We start from the raw sequence: 19,161 nt of genomic DNA on the forward strand, positions 1-19,161 counted from the left end.
TTGTGTGTTAGTGCCTTGTGTTGGCACTGGCATGCAGGACCAGGCACTGGGTCTTAGAGTGACTGTAGAAAGACCACGAGGCTCTGTGTAACAGTGCCCTCTGCTGGCAAAGATTCATCTTGGAAAAAGTTCAGTTCACAGCCATAGACACTTATTAAGTGCCTACTGTGTGCAAAGCACTGGCGATAGAAAGAAAATTAAAAACTATTTCCTTAAAGGACTTATACTCAATGTGGGGTCGGGGGAGATTAAGGGATAACATCTGGAGAGATAAGTATTTATGAAGTAATTTTAAATAGGAGAGGCACCTGAGTAGTGTTTTGAAGGAAACTAGGACTTTCAAAAGGAGCCGGTGAAGAGGGGTGCGTTCCTGGCATGGGAAATGGCCTTGCAAAGAATAGGAAATGAGATATGTATGTGGGGGCCACTATCAAAAGAACCCAAAGTCAAATCTCGTAAGAAACCATCATAATGATGGTGGCAATCTCAGCAGCTACCACTTCTTCCATATTTTAATAGGTCACACGTGCTTTTCCCCGTAATGCCATTGGCCATTGCCAAATCTCCCTGGGTTGGCAGTTGTGGCATTAGCAAAAGAAATGAAGTCATTGCTTCTTCACGGCGGGCGAACCCAAAGCATCATATCATTTCATTGGTTGGTTCTGTCACAACAGATTTATATAAGTGTAAAAGAAACTGACTAGATAAATGAAGAACTTGACCATCCTTCACTGGGCCAAGGAAAAAGGTGTCTACTTTTTAGTCCTAGGACTGGAATTTAAAACTCATTTGTATAAAATCAAAACAAAAAAATTGGGTTCAAATTCCTGGCTGGATAATTACTGTAACTAAGACGATCCTTTTTTGCTTCCCCAATTGATCCTTTACTCCACTTTCCAGGAGCATTTCCTCACCTCTTCTCTGGTCAGAGCTCCCATATCTCCACCTCCCCCACCCTATCAGCTCAGGATGTGGGGTCATATTTTATGCTTCTTTCACCCTTTCTCCATCTCATATCACCTTGTTATCATAATCTGCTCTCCCCTCTGTTCCTTCTGTCTCTGAGAGTGAGGTGGCTCTTCTTACCAAGGTCAGGCCCCTCTGCCTGTGCCCTTGATCCCATTATCTCTTGGCATTTCCAGTATGTTTTTCCTTTGAACATCTCCTTCTTTCTAATCTAATCTAATCTCTACTGGTTCTTTATCCACTGCCTTAAAATATGCCAAGTTTCCTCCGTCCATGAAAAATCCCTCACTAGACCCTACCATCCCCTCAAACTTTTATCATCCCATAGTTATCTTTCATTTATCAGCCAGACTTCTACAAAAGTTTGCCTATGCTCATTTCCTTCCATTCTTCTCCCCTCCTTCAAACCTTCGCAGTCTGTGTCCCAGAATTTAATCCTACTAGGCTTTGCTCAAATTGCTCTGTGAGGCCAAACTTCTGGATATCCTGAGATACAGGAACACCACCCATTACAAGTTTGGAACATTTTGAGGACTGAAACTGAAAGCTCCAGATCTTGGGCCCAGGGGAGACCCTAAACCATCTAATCATTTCTGTTCATCCTTGGTCCTCCTTCCATTCACTTATCCTCTGCCTGAACTCCTTCCTTAATACTTCAGATACTCCCATCCCATCCAGCTCTCCTCACTAAAGTGACACAGAGCCCCCAGTTGAAGAACAAAGCCTACTATCCATTCCCTCATTCCCATCCACCTCAACCCCACGTCTCCACGGAACGATTTCTGTGCCTCGTTGATTGCGCCCTCTGACACTTGGTCTGGAATTAACCAGCTTCTTTGCATTTCAGGTCTCTCCCTTTCTGACTCCTTCCATTTTCTGGCTCTCGCTGCATCCTTGCAGGACACCATGTCCCAGTTCACTTTTCCAAGGCTAATTTACTTTCTCTCATACTTCTCAACTTCCTGGTCTCAGTGGGGAGTCTGAATTCTTCTTGCATCTCATGGACACTACCACGACTACTACTGCTCTACCACCATCATCGCTAGGTGGCTCAGTAGTTAGAGTACTAGACCTAGAGACAAAAAGACTTGAATTCACATTTGATGTCAGACACTTACTATCTGTGTGACTCTAGGCAAGTCATTTCACCTCTGTTTGCCTTAGTTTCCTCATCTGTAAAATGAGGACAACAATAGCATCTTTCTTCACAGGGTTGTCATGAGGATCAAATAAGGTTTAGCACAGTTGCCTGGTATATAGTAAGTTCTATATAAATGTTAGCTATTACTGCCATCATTATCACTCATCAATAATAGCTAATTATGATAACATATATACATAATATATGCACATACATACCTATATTCAAGGGTTGAAAAGTGCTTAATATTTGATCCTCAAAACAATCCTGCGGGGTCAGTTCTAATATTCCCATTTTACAGGAAACTAGACTGAAGGAGTTTGATTGACTTGACCAGATCATGCAACTGGTAGATTCTGAGGCAGAATTTGAACTCAGATCTTTTGACTCTAAGTCCAGCACTCTATACACTATACCACCCAGCTGCCTCTTCTCTTTGGAAACTTCCTTTATGCAAATCACCCTACCTGGACCCTGATGGTCATTATCCACTGGTCCATAAGACAGTCGCCCTCCTGTCTCAATGAATTGTGATCCTGGCATCCTCTCCAGCCCAATTTCTGCCCTCAAAGGTTTGAATATCTGATGTTTCCTCAAAGACCCTAATCTTCTTTGATTTATTCCCTGCTGTTATCTACCACTTCGCCTCACCTCTCAGCTGCAGACAGAGGCACCCATACCTTTGACCTCAGCACTCAGAGATGTCCCACTTCCATGATCGAGAACTTGACCATGTCTTTGTCTGACCATAACCTCCACTTCTGTCTTTCTCCTGCATGCAAGTTCCTCTTCCTGAACCTATGGTTCTCCACTATGGCTTGCAGTCTGTCTGTCTGTCAGTATTTTCCCAAGTCATCACTCCTGCCCAGGCTGTGCCCTCCTCCCTTCTCTTAGTATCCCATTTCAGCTCTACACTGGCCTTTACTCTCAAACTCTTTTTTCTGTGTCCTGAGGCCAGTTCATGCTTTGCCAAACCCCAGCTTCTATGACCTACTTACTCCATTCCTACTCATGAGCAGCTAAACAGGGCTAAAGGATGTCACTCAACTCTGCTAGCTGGATCCACTACAAATATATGGTCCCTGTTTTGGTTAGAGATGTGGATGACTATGAGTATGAAATGTTGTATTCGCTGTCAGACACGGTTGTTATTTCAACTGACCTTGTTAGTGTTTTTTGTTAGAAAGAATGCTCCATGAGGGAAGATAGACATTTAACAGAAATAATTTAACAGCAAAAATAAGTTAAATATTCTCCTTCAATGTAATGGGCTGTCTTTGTTCAGATAGTGAGCTCACTATTGCTTGGGATCTTCAAGAGAATGCTAGTTGATTTCTTGTCCATGGCCCTGTGGAAGGATTTCAGCTCAAGGGTTGTACCAGTTGATGTCTGGGGTCTGTTCCTGCTGTCTAATTCATCCTCACCACAACCAGAGGAAAGTGTGCAATTAGATCTTACCCCCATTTTACAGCTGAATTAACTGTGACTCAAACTGTGGATAAGTTTGCAGCCCAAACTTACTTGGCTACAGATTGTCTGAATAATGACTAGATCTCAGGTTCCTTGACTTCTAATCTAGTATTCCTACCATGACACCACATTACTTCACAGTATCTGATTAGTAAGATATTTTTTTTCTTTTGTGGTTTGTCATATTCACTGGCATATAATCGATTCTTGATGAACTTAAGCACACTTGGGTCAAAATGTGTTCATTGAAAGATCCAGGGAGAACAGAGGAGGGGAAGACCTAAATGGGCCCTGACCACAGTTTGGAAACAGAGGTAGAAGCAGATTGAGTATTGCAAGTTGTTGGCCAACTATGTGTATGTGGAAATATATTTATTTACTTTTAAAATTTCCCTACCACTCGTTCCCATGCCTCAACAGTCAGCATTTCCCAAGGTTTAACTATCACAGCTGTCCTTTCCCTTTCCCAGTCATGTTCGTAAAGTCTGAGTAACTTTCCACAAGTAGATCCAAATCTAGGCCAATCACTCTCCTCACTTCAACCCTGGCCATCACCAGAAGGCCTGCACCCCATTCTGTTCCCCTTTAGGCTAAAGCTTAAAAGCTGGCTGACATCAGATTATGGGATAAACAGTTTGCTGACAGCAGATTATGAGTAAAGAAATTGAAAAGACTGAGACATTAAAGATTGTTTAATCTAAGCTTAAGATGAAAGTTAAATTATTATTTTTTTTAATTTCAAAGCAATATATCTCAGTTGTTGTTTAGTTGTGTCTGACTTTTCATGACCCCACTTGGGGTTTTCTTAGCAGAGATCCTAAAGTGATTTGTCATTTCCTTCAGTTCATTTTACAAATGAGGTAACTGAGGCAAACAAGGTTAAGTGACTTGCCCAGAGTCACACAGCTAGTAAGTGTCTAGGGCGAAATTTTGAACTCAGGTCTTTTAAATCCAGGCCTGAGGCTCTGCCCACTGAGCCACCTAGCTACCCCAAAAGTAGAGCCAAAAATCAGAAGTCAGAGAGAGAAAAAGATAGCTAAGGAATGAAAGGGGACAAGTAGACCTTACTGGAGAAGGGAAGATCTTCAGTTCTGGTTAAAATGCTTCTAGCTTTCCTCTCTGACTTTTCTCCAGTCTTCAAGTAGGAAAGCTGATATCATTTTTTGGAATTCAGAGAATCAAGTAAAGTAATTTGGGCATGTAATCTGAAGGATGGTCCTTGGTCAATCTTGTATCTGGTTAAAAAAGAGTCATGAAATATTAAGTCTTGAAAAGAGACCTCGGGGGTCATCTAGTCCAACCCTGTTTTTTCCAGTTAAGGAAACTGAGACCCAGGGGAGATAAGTGGTCCAAGATCACATAGTTAATGAGTCTCAGAAATGGAAAGTTAAGTGAAATAGTACATACGGCACCAGACTTGGGGTCAAGAATGAGTTGCCATCCCTTCTCAGCTTCTAGGCCCTATTTTCTTCAACTATAAAAGAAAGGACTTAGAATCATGACCTCTAAAGGTTCTTCTGATAATTCCTGGTTCACATATTGCTGATCTAAGGGTCCTATCGGCTCTTAATCTAGGACTTGTGATCCTATGAGCCCAAGTCCTCTGACTCCAAAGCTTGTGCTTCTTCTATCACATCCATCAGCACACAAAAGAGAAAACCTGTCCATAAAGATTGTATGTGAAAAGGAATGGGAGATAACTTGGTGCCCTTCAAAAGAACACAGGATGCTCTCCAGCTGAGAGTACTGTTGAGAAAGCGTTGTGAGATCCTTGGCTAAAGTGATGAAGATGGTGTTATCACTTTGTTGCTGTTATAATGATTGCTGTTATCTGGTTCTTCTTGATGGCAATCAGACAGAAACAGTCCTGGGATGTCACCATCTTTTGTGCTTCCTATATCATTAATATAAAGAGATTGTTAAATGTAACTGTTTCCTTTCCCTTCCAGCTTGATTTAATTAGTTTTCTTTTGATCATTAAAGGGGCCACTCCCTGACTACTTCTTAAACAGGCCTGTTCACTGTATGGACCTTACCTCACCGTGAGTGAGTACCTGGTCAGGCCCAAAGCCAAAGAGGCCAAGGTCTCCCATTGCATCTTGGGTCATCTCTAGTCATCCTGATGAATATCTGGTCACTGGATCCAGATGGCTCAGGAGGAGAAAGTGAGGCTGGTGACCTGCACAGCCCTCCCTCACTCAAAACAGTCAAGTTCAAGTCATGTCATCATTTCTCTGACATCATGGTCCTCTTTGAAAACAAAGGATGAACACAACAGCCACCTGAACCCAGAAGACCTGGATTCAGATCCTGGCTCTGCCACTCACTTTCAGGGTGCCCTTGGGCAATCCGTTTCCCCCAGGCTTCATTTTTCTCATATGTGACTTTTAAGATTCCTTTCTGCTCTGTCTATGACCTAACTACCAGAGAACTTGATTGTAAAATCATTCATGATATTTTATTTTTTACTTTACCAGGATATTGCCAAATTTATAAGGCATCTTTAAGAGTATAGTTATTCTGAGTATGTACATGGTACACCAACTCACTGGTATATGACTTTTCCAGGGTCAAGGCAATGGTTTAATGTCTTAAAATACATTTTTGTTAGTAATTTTTATCTTCCCACCATACCACTTCCTCTGCCTCATCCTAGTGAGCCATCCTCCACAACAAAGAACACAAAATAGAAGAAAAAATACAGTTGAACAAAAACCACCTTACTGAACAAATGTGGCATTAGAGACAGTTTTCCACACCCTCTGCAGAATGTCTGGGGAGTGCGGGTCTGCTTCTCACAGCTCTTCTTTGGGGCCAAGTTTATTCATTATAATTTCCGAGCATTTGGTTTGGGTTGTTTAGCTGTTGTTTTTTAATGTTTCCTTTTCCATTGTTGTCATTATGTATGTTGTTTTCCTGGGTTTGCTTACTGCACTTTGTGTCAGTTTATATAAGGCTCCCCATGCTTCCTCTTCATTTCTTATAGTCCAGTTGTAATCTGCTACATTCATGTAATGCAATTTCTTTAGCCATTCCCCAATCCATATCAATATGGTTTCCAGTTCTTTGGTACCACAGAAGTGCTGCTTGAGGTAGATTGGTATGTACCAATCAATCAACAAGTAGTGATTAAGTGCCTACTATGTGCCAAGAGACCCCAGGGATGCAAAGGATACAAGTACAAAGAATGAGATCATCCCCTCGAGGAACTTACATTCTGATGGCAGAAAAAGAATTAGATAGACGGACAGATAGATAGATAGATAGATAGATAGATAGATAGATAGATAGATAGATAGATAGATGTATAAGTGTAAAGCAAATCAGTATACAAATATATAAAAATCATATAAAATATAAAAAATATGTAAAATTATAAATATATATGTATATGTTAAATGTGTGGTAGTTTGGAAAGGTAGGGATCCTGAAAAGATTCCTCCAGGAGCTGATCCCTTGGCTGCCTTTTCAAGAAAGAGAAGGACTCATCGAGGCAGAGGCCAAGGGGCAGTGCATTCTAGGCACGTGGGCAAAGGCAGGGAAGTGGGGGTGAGTACGATACATGAAGAATAGAGAAAAGGCCAATCTGGCGTGGTCACAGAGCATAGGATGGAGGACGATGTCCATCGAGATTGGGTCTAAGTTACAAAGGGCTTTGCAAGTTCCCCAGAAGTTTATATTTTATCCTCAGGCAATAGAAGACTGATACAACTTGATGAGTGGGGGAGTCTCGTGGTGAGATCTTCACTAAAGGAAAATTGCTACGTGGAAGTCAAGATGGAGTGGTCATAGACTGAAGGCAGGGAGATCCATTAGAAGGCCATTATAATAACCCAGGCAAAAAGCAATGAGGGCCCAAACCATGATGATAGTTTTGAGAATGGAGAGGAGGGGGTGGATGTCGGGGAAGTATTTAATATGAAGATAGAAACAGCTGGATTTGGCAACTGGATCTTTGGGGTGAAGGAGAGTGGGATGTTTGGGGTAATAATGAACTCAGGAACTTGAGGATTGGGGAGGGTAGTAGTGCTTTTGGCAAAAATAAGAGAGATCAGAAGATGGGAGAGTTTGTGGGGAAAGATAATGAGTTCTGCCTTAGATGAATTGAACTTAAATACCTTGGGGACATCCAGTTTGAAATGTCAAATAGGCAATTGGTGATACAGGACTAAAGTTCAAGGGAAAGCTGGGGAGCTGGGTAATTTAAATCTGAGTCACTTGCTTAGAGATGATAAATAAACTCATATGAGCTAATCAAATTACCAAGACAGAGTGTAGAGGGAGAAGAATCCTAGGGAATCTTAGGGAATACTCACAATTAGGGGATATGAGGGATGATGAACCAGTAAAGGAGGCTGACTTACAAGGAGGTGTCCAACAGGTAGTAGGTGAATCTGGAGTGATTAGCTTCAGGAAAACCCAGAGAAGAGGGTGGTGAACAGTGTTCAGTACAGCAGAGATGTGAAAGAATGGGGCTTTTCTTTAGATCCCAGACCTTCTTGTGGTATATTCCTTGAAGAAGCCTCACTGAGTCAGAGGATCTAGACGTTTTAGTCATTTGGTTCTCTAGAATGGTTGAACCAACTTACAGCTTCCCCAACAGTGTTTCCATGTGCCTATCTTTCCATAGCCCCTCCAGCATTGATTATTTCCATTGTTTAGCACCTTGGTCCTTTTGCTAGGTGAGAGGGAAAGCTCAGGAGTGTTTAATGTGGATTTCTATTATTATTACCATCTTGGAGCATTCTTTCATATTGTTAACCTTTGACTGGCAGTGGTTTAATTGTATCTTTCCAACATTTCATCATGGTAAAGAACAATTTTTGTCTCTCAGTAGGGATGGAGACATGAATAAAATCAATTACATGTATGCTCGCTATGTCAGAGACACCATGGAACCTCTTAATATCCCCGATGTCTATAAGGACAAGAGATTTCCCTGGACAGTAAGTAAATGAATCTAGTCTTGAAGTAAGATGAGAGTGTTTCCTACATAGCCCATTTCTGTATCAAACTGGCTGCCACAGAAAGATTCTAGGGTGAGGCGTGTGGTTAGTGCATTTCCTGTCCCAAGCAAGGAAGGTAATGCTTCCCTGCCTAGATGTCAGCTGATTTTATGATGCCCTCCAACCCTAGGATTTGTCCTTTTTAAATGGGTGGCCAATGAAATCTCAAGGAAATAGAAATAAGGGGAAACATGAGGAAAACATTCAGAAGGAGGAAGAAAATAAGCACTTATTAAGCACCTTTCATGTGCCAGATTCCATGCTAAGCAGTTTACAATTGACTATTACAACACCCCTGTGAGGTAGGTGCTTATTATTATCCCTGTTTTATACTTGAGGAAATGGAGTCAGACAGAGTTGAAGTGACTTGCCCAAGGTCACACAGCTAGTAATTGTCTGAAGCTGGATTTGAACTCAAGTCTTCCTGGCTGTAGGCCCAGTGGTCTATTTGCTAGTTGCCCCTATCCAGATTTCTACACCAGGCCTCAAAATGTGATTCACAAAATTATTTTTCTGATATTTTTCTTGCCTTAGCCCATGCCAACCATCCTGCTTTTGATAAATCTGTGGATATCTTGACAAATTTTAAAGACTAAGTTCATTACATTAGAACCCATAGCTAGAGCACACCCCAGTAGAGCATGGGGACTCCCATTATCCACCACTTGGGAGCCACGAGTATTTGTTCCCTTGAGAACAGAAATGGGCTGGCTGCTGCTTCAGCAATCACAATGGTCTAGGTCAGCTCTATTATCTGTAAACCATGTGAATGTTAAAGAAAACTTAAACCACCCCTATGGTATGGCTCGATAATGGCATCCAGGCCTCCCTGGGCTTCCTTCTCTGGCAGTTTTTGTCCCAATATATGTCTCCAAGCACCACTCATGGGTCTAAGCCAGTGGTAAATAGTGCACATGGGTAGGTGCTGTTAACAATCAGTTACACAGTGAAATAGACCAGGAGATGTTCATTGTGCTGTCAAAGCTCAGTGTGATAGGACTTCTCAGTACACATTCATCAATGGGCTGTTCATTCATTGGCACATTCTCTGTACCTGAAGTGACAAAAGAGGAAAATGTTGGGGGACGTAATCACTTTTACAGACTAATTATTGACTTGATTTCTCTGGTCTGTTGCCATCTTCTCTGTGTATGTGTGTGTGTATGTGTGTATTTTTTCAATAGAATGAAAACCCAGACAACTTTCAGCAGCCCATTAGAAGTTTGCTTTGCACACCTATAAAAAATGGAAAGAAGAACAGAGTTATAGGTAATTTCTTTCATTCTCACCTTCGGTCCTTCCCTTGGTGGTTCTGGTCTGCGCCTGTCTGTGCTGACACCCCTCCCCCATGTGTGTGGGTGACCCTGGCTTCTCAAGGCCCAGAGACCCTCCCAAGCCAGGCCCAGGACTCCCCCCTCTGAGAACCAGCCCAGGGAGGTCCGTCCCTCACCATGCTGGTCTCCCAGCAGGAAGTTTTTCAGCCACATCCACTCAGGGTTGGCCTGTGGGAGGGAGGAGCTGTCCCATCTCCCAGACCTCACACAGCTCCTTGGACTAGTGAGGAAAAGCTGTTTGCCTGCATTGTCATGTATCCCACCATGAGCTAGTGCTGAATGCCTGTGTTTAATGTCTGGGATGTTACGAGCAGTACTGCTTAGTGGATAGAACATGGACACAGAGTCCAAAAGTCTGGGTTCAAATCCCTACTCTCATGAATGAATAAGCGTTTAAGTGCTTACTGTGTAAAAAAATAAATAAGGCAGCTTTTGCCCTCAAAGGGCTTATATTCTAATAGAGAAAGAAAGGTGACCTAGAGTTGGGGTGGGGGAAGAGAGAGAGAGAAGAAGAGTGGGGGAAGAAAGAGAGAGATCAGAGAGAGGGGGGAGGGAGAATGAGGGGGGAAGGGGAGACAGAGGAGGGAGGAACACAGAGACAGGTCTAAACTCTAAATGCATGCTGGAAAGTCATGCAGTAACGGTTCTTTTCATACAACCTTCATCTCTGCGTTTATCCCTACCCAATGAGTCATCACATATAATCCCAAAAAAAGACAAGGGAAAAAGAGAATTCAGCAAAAGTAATTGGCCAGTCACTGGGTCTGTCAGTGGACTCCCAGGGTACCAACCTCCACTAAGAAGGGAGGGAGGTGGATTTTCTTGTCTCTTCTTTGGAGCCAAGCGTGGCGTCTTCTGAGAGGTTTCCAGACAGTGTTGCCTGCGGTCTGCCTTCCTCTCCTGCCGCATCACCCCCAGAACCCAGACTCTGCCGCTGGGCTCCATCTCCCTCCCAGAATTGCTGAATTATTTTTTTTCTTTCCTTATTTTGGGTTATGTGTGATGGCTTATTGGATAAGAATAAATGCAGAAATGAAGGTTATATAAAAAGAAAATATACTTTAAAATGTATAAGAAATTGAAAAGACAGCTACTAAAGGTATAGATGAGTTGGAGGTTAGTTCTAGTGTCCAGATTGAACATCAGAGAGAAAGAAAGAGATTTCCTGACTGAACTAGGAACGCTCTTTTTCTCTCTTCCGTAGTAATTTTGTTAGTGCCTCCTCTCTAACATCTACTGATTTCTCTGAGTTCTTACCCTCTGGGACCAAATGGAGAAGTTCTGCCTAGAACTCATTTCAGTGATGAGCATAGCCAAGCCCCATTTACCAAGTAGAGAAACCAAGTCTAGTATGAGCTGTGTAACACTGGAAAGTCCCTAAGCCTCTCTGTGCCTCTGTTTCCTCTTCCATAAAGTGAGTAGGACTACATGACCCTTTCATCTAAACCTGATTCTATGTGTTGGGTCTTCTGGAGTCTCACTCCTGTGCTTTCAGCATTGGAAGGGTGTCACACTGTCTTTCAAAGACTTGTTCCATTGGTTTGGGGAACTCTCTTGCATGAAAAAATACCCTTTATGAACACTGGTCAGCATCTTCTCTGCAAGTTTTTATTTTTAAACAAAGGGACTCAAAATCAGTGAAAATACAAGCAAATCTATGACTGAAAGTCAGAGTTGAAGGGTCTATTAGCCTCATGGTCCAGTCTTCATGTGGGGAGGATAGGGGACAAGACCTAGAACTTCCCTGGTGAGGACCTACCCCTTGCTTCTACAGGCATCACTGTCTCTACCAATTCTAATGTTAGAGTTAGCTGGAGCTGGAGGTCGTGACTTACCCAGAATCACGAGCCCAGTACTTGGCAGAGGAAGGACCTGAACCCAGCTCTTCCTGGTTACAAAGCCAGCCCTCTACTACAACTACACCACATCGCCAGCCCTCATGTGCTTCATGAATTAAATTACTAGGGATTTTTAATCTTTTTAAGGGAAAAAATGCAGTATACAAATATCCCTTGAATATAAACTTTGTTGTTCAGTATTTTCTGTCATACTCTTCACCCCCATATGGTGGTTTTCTTGGCAAAGATACTGGAGGGATTTGCCATTTTCTTCTCCAGCTCATTTACAGACATTTTTCAGAAGAGGAAACTGAGGCAAACGGGAGTAAGTGACTTGCCCAGGGTCCCAACAGCTAGTTCAAATCTGAGATTTGAACTCAGGATTAGTCTTCCTGAGTGCAGGCTCATGTCTCTCTCTACTGCACCATCTAGCTGTCCCGAATACTGTTACTTCTAAGTTGCTGGTTGACAGTCTTCCAAAAGAAAGTTTGGGGTTATTTTTGCTAATTCACTTAGGAAGCCTCTTGAATGAAAGAATATAGTCCCAGAGAGAGAAACCACTGCAAATGAGTGAATAGATATTACCTGCTTCAGCTTAAGTCCCTTTTCCATTTCCACACAGTAGGTGTCAGAGGTAGGAATCAAACAGATGTCCTGCTAATTCCACATCCTGCACTTTGCCCAATGTTTCTTGGTACCTCTTGGCATGTGCCAACTGGAAATTAGCATGTAATTCTAATGTGGGGTCTCCAAAGTATTGCTGGCAGGAAGACAGGGTGCCAGGGGTTTTCTGTACTTCTCTCTCTTCCCCTGGTTCTTTTCACTGCTGACAGATATAACAACATCAATCTGATAGTATGTAGAGCTTTAAGATTTACAAAGTGCTTTATAAATATTATTGCATTTTATCTTCATAATAACCCAGAGAGGTAGTTGCTATTATTATCCCCATTTTACAGTTGAGAAAACTGAGGTAAACAGAGGTTAAGTGGATCCCACAGTTAATAAGTGTCTGAGGCTAGATTTGAGTATAAATTGTCCTGACTCTAGGTCCAGCGCTCTATGGAATGACAGTGAAGGCACCCATCAGGTTAGCTGGTTCATACTCTCAGGTGTTGGCTCATTAGTGCTCCATCTGAGTGTAATTGTGATTGGCCTCCTCCTCGTATCAATCGATCCATAAACATGTATTGGGTGCCTACTATGTGCACCACACTAGGTGCAGAGATGCTGAGTGTTGCTGTGTTTTCACCCCATACCGTGAAATCTCTATCCTCTTTCCCATTCACTTGTTCTGTTTGTCTCATCCTCTGCTTTCCTTTCCTCCTTCCCTGCTTCTCTCCATTTCCTAAGTGCTACTTCTCCCTATGTTGTAGTTACACAATTTGAAGATGAGAGAAAAGTTATAACTAGCTCACTCCCATGTCAACCCTAATTCACATTTTCTATTCCTCATTCCATGTCCTTCCTGAAATGCCTGGTCCAAAAATCTGATGTTCCCCAGTTAATACCCAAGAACATAGAACCTTTTCATCTCTGCCTGTAGCTCACTGGTAAGGAATAAACCCAGTTTGCATTGAGTGTTGTACCTGGAGTTTATTTAAGCTGAGGAACAGGTCAGTGTCAACAGGACATTTAGAGCTAGGGTAGATGAAGCAAAGGGTCGTATCACCCAGGATGACTGAGACCCAGATAAGGGAGATGGCTTGTTTAAGGACACAAAGCAGATGGCAGAGCCAGATGTTAATTAAACCGAAGTCTCCTGAGCCCAAATCTCACTTTCTTTTACATGGCCCTTTGGTGTCTACTCCAAAACAGAGCTCAACGAGCCTATGACCCGGCCACCATTCCTTGATTCTGTGTTAGAACTGGGTTCTTGTCTCTTTGTTTGCCTATTATACTTCAGGAATGTTTGCGTTCCATTTTCTACATTCTTATCTCATACAAATGTTAATTTCCTACTGCTGATAACTCGGTTCAGTCATGTCCCACTCTTCATGACTCCGTGGACCATGGCAACTTTAGCCTTTGCTTATTAAATGTTGCCTCCATAGAATATCACGCTAGGTATTAGGGGTGTGGGATGGGAACAAAGACACTGAGGATTAGAATCTTAGAGGTGAAAAGGACCTAAGAGGCTGTGTCTGCCAGATAGCCCATGGTACAATCACCACTATAACACTCAATAAGAATAGCCCCAGTTTGTTACGCTCCAAGGCTGGAGGATCCACCATCTCTTCAGGAAATACATTCCACTCAAAGACAACTGTGTTTGAAAGGCTGTTCAAGTGTAGCTTGTACCCATTGGTTCTGGTTCTACCCTCAGAAGTCAAGTTGATCCCTATTCCCCATACCAATACTCTTCAAGTACTTGAAAAGAATTATCTTCCCCTAGTTAAATAGCCTTTTCCTTCAGCTGAGTCTCTTGTGGTAAGAACTTAGAACCATTCACCATCCTGATTCCTCTCTGCTGATTCTATCTAGCTCTTTCCTAATTGTTAGGAAGCTTTCTCTTCACCCCGATCTGATTCCTTCCTCTCTAAAAGGCTCATTGCTTCTGGTTTCATCCTTGACCAGTGGACCTAAGGGAAAATGAGATATTATTACTTCTAGCATTTCTTAGTGAGTACTATATCTCTTCTTGAGAGCCTAAAAGCCCCATTCTTTCAAAACTGTTATATAATTTCCTCTCAGCTCTGATCAGATTCACATTCTGTTTATTTCCTATAATGGGCTAAAGTGCATGAATGCCCAATGGATTGATTCCTTCTATAAAATTATGCAACAGGAAAAGGAACTGACCTCATTCCAATTAAAAGTGAAAAAAAGTCAAATGATGTCACAGAATTCTGGAACTGGAGGTGTTCTAAGGGAACTGGATATTTTAACAGCAAATTATTGGTATTATTATTGTTTTAAAATGGAAGATTCTGCAGAACTGAATCCCCTTGGCCCTGCAGAATTTCTCTGCCCGTCTGATCTTGAGTCATCACATTCATCAAAGGAAGTTCTAAGCAGTCTTACAATGAGCTAAAAAAGACTTCTCAGGAAAAAAGGAGCAGAGATGCTGCATGTGGTGGTGATTTTGAAGTTCTGGACCTCTCCAAATGTCCAAACTGATGATTTTCTGATTTTTTAGTTCCTCATAAGTGGTATAGCTCAATCTGTTGAACTCAGTACACATGTGAGCAAACTCTATTAAAGTGACTTTAAGAGGAGGAGTGGCACTCCTCTGGGGTGTAATATGAGGCATTGGAGTCACTACACAGCCCCTGGGAAAGAAGGAGGGATAGCTGAATTCTACTCCCAGTGCTGTTAAGTTAAAGAATGCTCAGTTTCCTGAATCACGTTCCATTCCATGTGATGACATTGAATTGTTGAATTTTAGAGCTGGAAAGATGCTGAGAAATTCTCTTGTCCACCCCACTCATTTCATTCTGAGGTCCACAGAGATTAAATGACATTTTCAAAGTGAGGGAGATTTGGGTTAGTCATTTTTGTTCAGTTGGGTGTTTGTGAACACATTTAGGGTTTTCTTAGCAAAGATACTGGAGTGGTTTGCCATTTTCTTCTTCAGCTCATTTTACAGATGAGGAAACTGAGGCAAACAGCGACTTGTCCAGGGTCACACAACTAGTAAGTGTCTGAGGCCTCATTTGAACTCAGGAAGATGAGTCTTCCTAACTCTCAGTCTGGCGCTCTGTGCACTATGACACCATATACTGCCCCACAGGAATAATAAGTAAGAAGGCTTGGAACTCGAGTGCCTTACCTTTCTTACTTAAGTGTTCTTTCCAGTGCAACATGCTTCCCTCTGTGATTAGAGAGTAATTTGATTAGGCCAAACCACAGTGACTCCATAAAGTTTTATTCATGTCTTTTTTTTTTTTTTTGCATCACCCATATTTCTACCGTCTCCCTCTCCCTCCACTCTCCCAGAGCCATCCTTTAAAATAAAAAATTAGAAAGGGTGAAAATTGGGACAAACAAGTTCAACAAAACTAATATATTGAAAACGTATGACATCATACAACAATGTTCCACAATCCCATCTCTGCAAAGAAACGGAGGGATTGGGGGAGGGAAAGGCAAGGGATCTGCACACTTTTTACCATTATGATTTTGCAGCATTCAGTGTCAGTTGCCTTGTTACTTTCCATTTACTCTCTTGTAGTCATTGTATATGTTTTTTTCCTGGTTCTGCTTTCTTCACTTGACATTAGCTCTTCTAATACTTCTCTAAAATCACCATAGTTATCATTTCTTATGTTTTCCTAGTAACAATCCGTTGCATTCATCTCCTTGTTTAGCCGTTCTTCCATCATTGGGTGTCTACTTGGCTTCCGGTTCATTGTTACTAGAAAAAAATCCTCCTGTGATGATTTATTATTTTGGTGAAGATGAGGCCTTTCTTTTTAACTTTGTCTTGTTGGGGTATGAGTCTAGCAATCAAATCTCTGGGTCATATTTTCATGGGTGATATTTTCCAGAATGGTTGGACCCATTCACAGTTTCATCAACAATGCATTCCTGAGCCTGCCTTTCCTAGTCTCTCCAACAACTATTTCAGTCTTTGTCATCTTTGCCAGTTTGCAGATGTGAACTGAAACGTCAGGCTTGTATTGATCTGCATTTCTATTAGAATTATTGATTTGGAGCCTTTTTTCATATGACCTTAATAGTTTGCGATTGTTTTACAAAATGTTTATTCATCTCCTTTAACCATTCATCTATTGGGAAGTGGTTTTTGGTCTTAAATATTTTTGTCAGTTGTCTATATATCTCTAATATCAGACCTTTATCAGAGATATTTTATGCAAAGATGTTTTGCCAGTTGACCGCTTTCATTTTTATCCTTTTATTCATGCAAAAACTTTGCAATTTCATGTTATCAAAATGATTTTATCTTTAATAATTGTTTCTATCTAATGTTTGCTTTAAAATTTACTTCCTAAGCCTGGTTGTGAAAGTTTTATCATCTGCTTCTCTTCCAGTATTTATACTCTGTCACACTCAAGTCGTATGTCCATTTTGGATGTATTGTGGTGTATAGTGTAAGATGGTGGTCTGAATCTCACTTCTGCCAGTTTCTCTAGTGATACTTGTCAGGAAGGGAGTTCTTTCATAAATAATGTACATTTTTATATATTTAATTCATACATTTATACTATATGTGTAATTATATATATTTATTATATATATTTTAGATCTTTAGATTTATTGAGCACTGGGTTGTTGAGTTCAATTATTTCTAATTTTTCCTTATGTAATCTTCTCCAGTAATTGACTCTTTTCCTTTGTTTAGCCAATAACCAACAGTTTTGGTGATTATTACCTTATCATATAGTTCAGAGTTTAGATGTTCCATCCCCTTTTCATTCCTGTATTTATTACATTATTTTGCTTTCACATTCCAGATCTTATATTCCCCAAGTGAATTTTATGTTATCATATTGTCTAGATTTGTTAAATATCCCTTTGTTATCCTCACTTGCATAGCCCTAAATCTGCAAGTTCAGTCTTATAGTATCATCATCTTTATTTATTGCTATGATCTAGCCGTGAGCATGGAATATCCCTCTAGTTATTTACAATCTTCCTTGTTCCTTGCAGATGCATTTTGTATTTATATCTATAAGGACCTTATTTATAAGGTAAAAAGAGTTGATTTCAGGCATTGGTTGACTTTGCTGTCTGCTTCTCTACAGCTACTCTCTCAATAGCCCAATGGGCCAAATTTAGCAGGAAAATAAAATCTAGTACATTTCTTGGGGATTCAGTGTACTGTACTAAAAATGTCATTGAATTTGGATCTCTAAGTCCTGAGTTCAAATCCAAGTTCTACATATTTGGATTTGTGTGACAACTTTTCTTGGCCTCTCTTTCATCACCTGGACGATAAGGTCTTGCTACATGTGCTCCGGGCTCTCTTTCAGCTCTAAGCCTTAGGACAGCCAGCTTAGAGTATGTGACTTTATGCAGAGCATCTAAATCACCTATTTTTTTTGGTGAGGCTAGCAGTGTGCCACACACAAGACATAGGCACAAAGACAAAGTTTCTAACCACTGTCTTACAATTTAGGCATTGTAGAGACAGTGGATATGCAGTGGACCAGCTTAGCCTAGTTTTAGGACCTCAGACACGTAATAACCGTGTGACCCTGGGCAAGTAACTTAACCTCTGTTTGCCACAGTTTCCCCTTAAATGGGGATTATAACTGGATGTATCTCCCAGAATGGCTGTGAAGGTCACATAAGACAATATTTGCTGTTGTTTTTTAAAGAGCACTTAGCATAGAGTGTGGCATATAGTAGGCACTATATAAATTCTTATTTTCTCCCTCTCTCCCTTTTTAACCTCCCTTCTCTCCCACTAGCAACTTAAAAAAAGGAATAAAAGGTAGAAATGAGCAAGTACTCAATTTTTTGACTGGTCAAATACTGAAAGATTTTCACTGAATCTGATCAATAGTTTTCAGGTTTGACATCTTAAAGTTTCAAGGAAGTTTTAGAAAAAGGGGATATTCACGGAACATTGCAGCATTGGGTTCTGTGTCAATGTATTCCAATACAATCAGTTAATTTTTTTTATTCTATCTATGTATTTACATATGCTGAGAAGGGGTCCATAGGTTTCCCTGACACACACAGAGAAAGATGAAAATTGCCTAGAAGAATAGAATAGACTGTGTTGGGGGAGTAGAGAAAAAGATTCAAGTAAAAACTGGATGACCCTTTATCGGGACTGAAATAGAAGAGAGATGTGTTCAGGTACCAGCTGGCCTTGATGACTTCTTCAGTCCTCTCCAGCTCTGATCTTCTGGACTCATGGGGAAAAGATGGAAGTGTATAATAGTTATCTTAAAGATGCCAACACAGGCCCAGACGACTTCGATGGCCCTGCATTTGAGACCCTTGGAGTCTTGTATTCTTTTTTCATAGATAAGGAAATTTAGAGCATTCTCTCACAAGATCCTCTCCATGATCCTGGGTTATTGTACAGCCCCTAATCCCTGGGAAATTTTAACCAGGAAGGGATAAGCATTCTTCTCTCTTTGTAGTGAACTGTGTTTGACCTGTGTCCTTCTTTCTAGACTAAAGCTGCCACTTAAACTATCTTCAGTGTTTGTTGCTGCTGTTGAGTCATTTCCAACTCTTCATGACCCTTATGGGATTTTCTTGGCAAAGATACTGGAGCAGTTCATCACTTCCTTCTTCAGCCCATTTTTACACATGAGGAAACTGAGGCAAACAGGGCTAAGTGACTTGCCCAGGTTCACAACAGCTAATAAGTGTTTGGGGTCAGATTTGAACTCAAGAACATAAGTCTTCCTGAGCCCAGACTCAGCACTCTATCCCCTGCACCATCTAGCTACCCTATCTTTGCTGCTGCACATTGTTGTGAC

General features: G+C 41.2%; 1 protein-coding gene across 12 annotated transcripts in view; it reads left to right on the forward strand.

The window, feature by feature from the left end:
* PDE5A (phosphodiesterase 5A) overlaps positions 1-19,161 on the forward strand; it is a 196,353-nt gene that overhangs the window by 88,198 nt on the left and 88,994 nt on the right. For 10 of the 12 annotated variants that reach the window (XM_072625349.1, XM_072625339.1, XM_072625338.1 and 7 more), the window contains 2 exons: positions 8,412-8,523; positions 9,768-9,852. In XM_072625349.1, the coding sequence (XP_072481450.1) occupies positions 8,412-8,523; positions 9,768-9,852 (197 nt within the window). The remainder of the gene's footprint in view (positions 1-8,411; positions 8,524-9,767; positions 9,853-19,161) is intronic. The other 2 variants (XM_072625340.1, XM_072625345.1) reach the window with 1 other exon arrangement.

This window comes from Notamacropus eugenii, chromosome 7 (assembly GCF_028372415.1).
Source record: "Notamacropus eugenii isolate mMacEug1 chromosome 7, mMacEug1.pri_v2, whole genome shotgun sequence".
Taxonomy (NCBI): Eukaryota; Metazoa; Chordata; class Mammalia; order Diprotodontia; family Macropodidae; genus Notamacropus; species Notamacropus eugenii.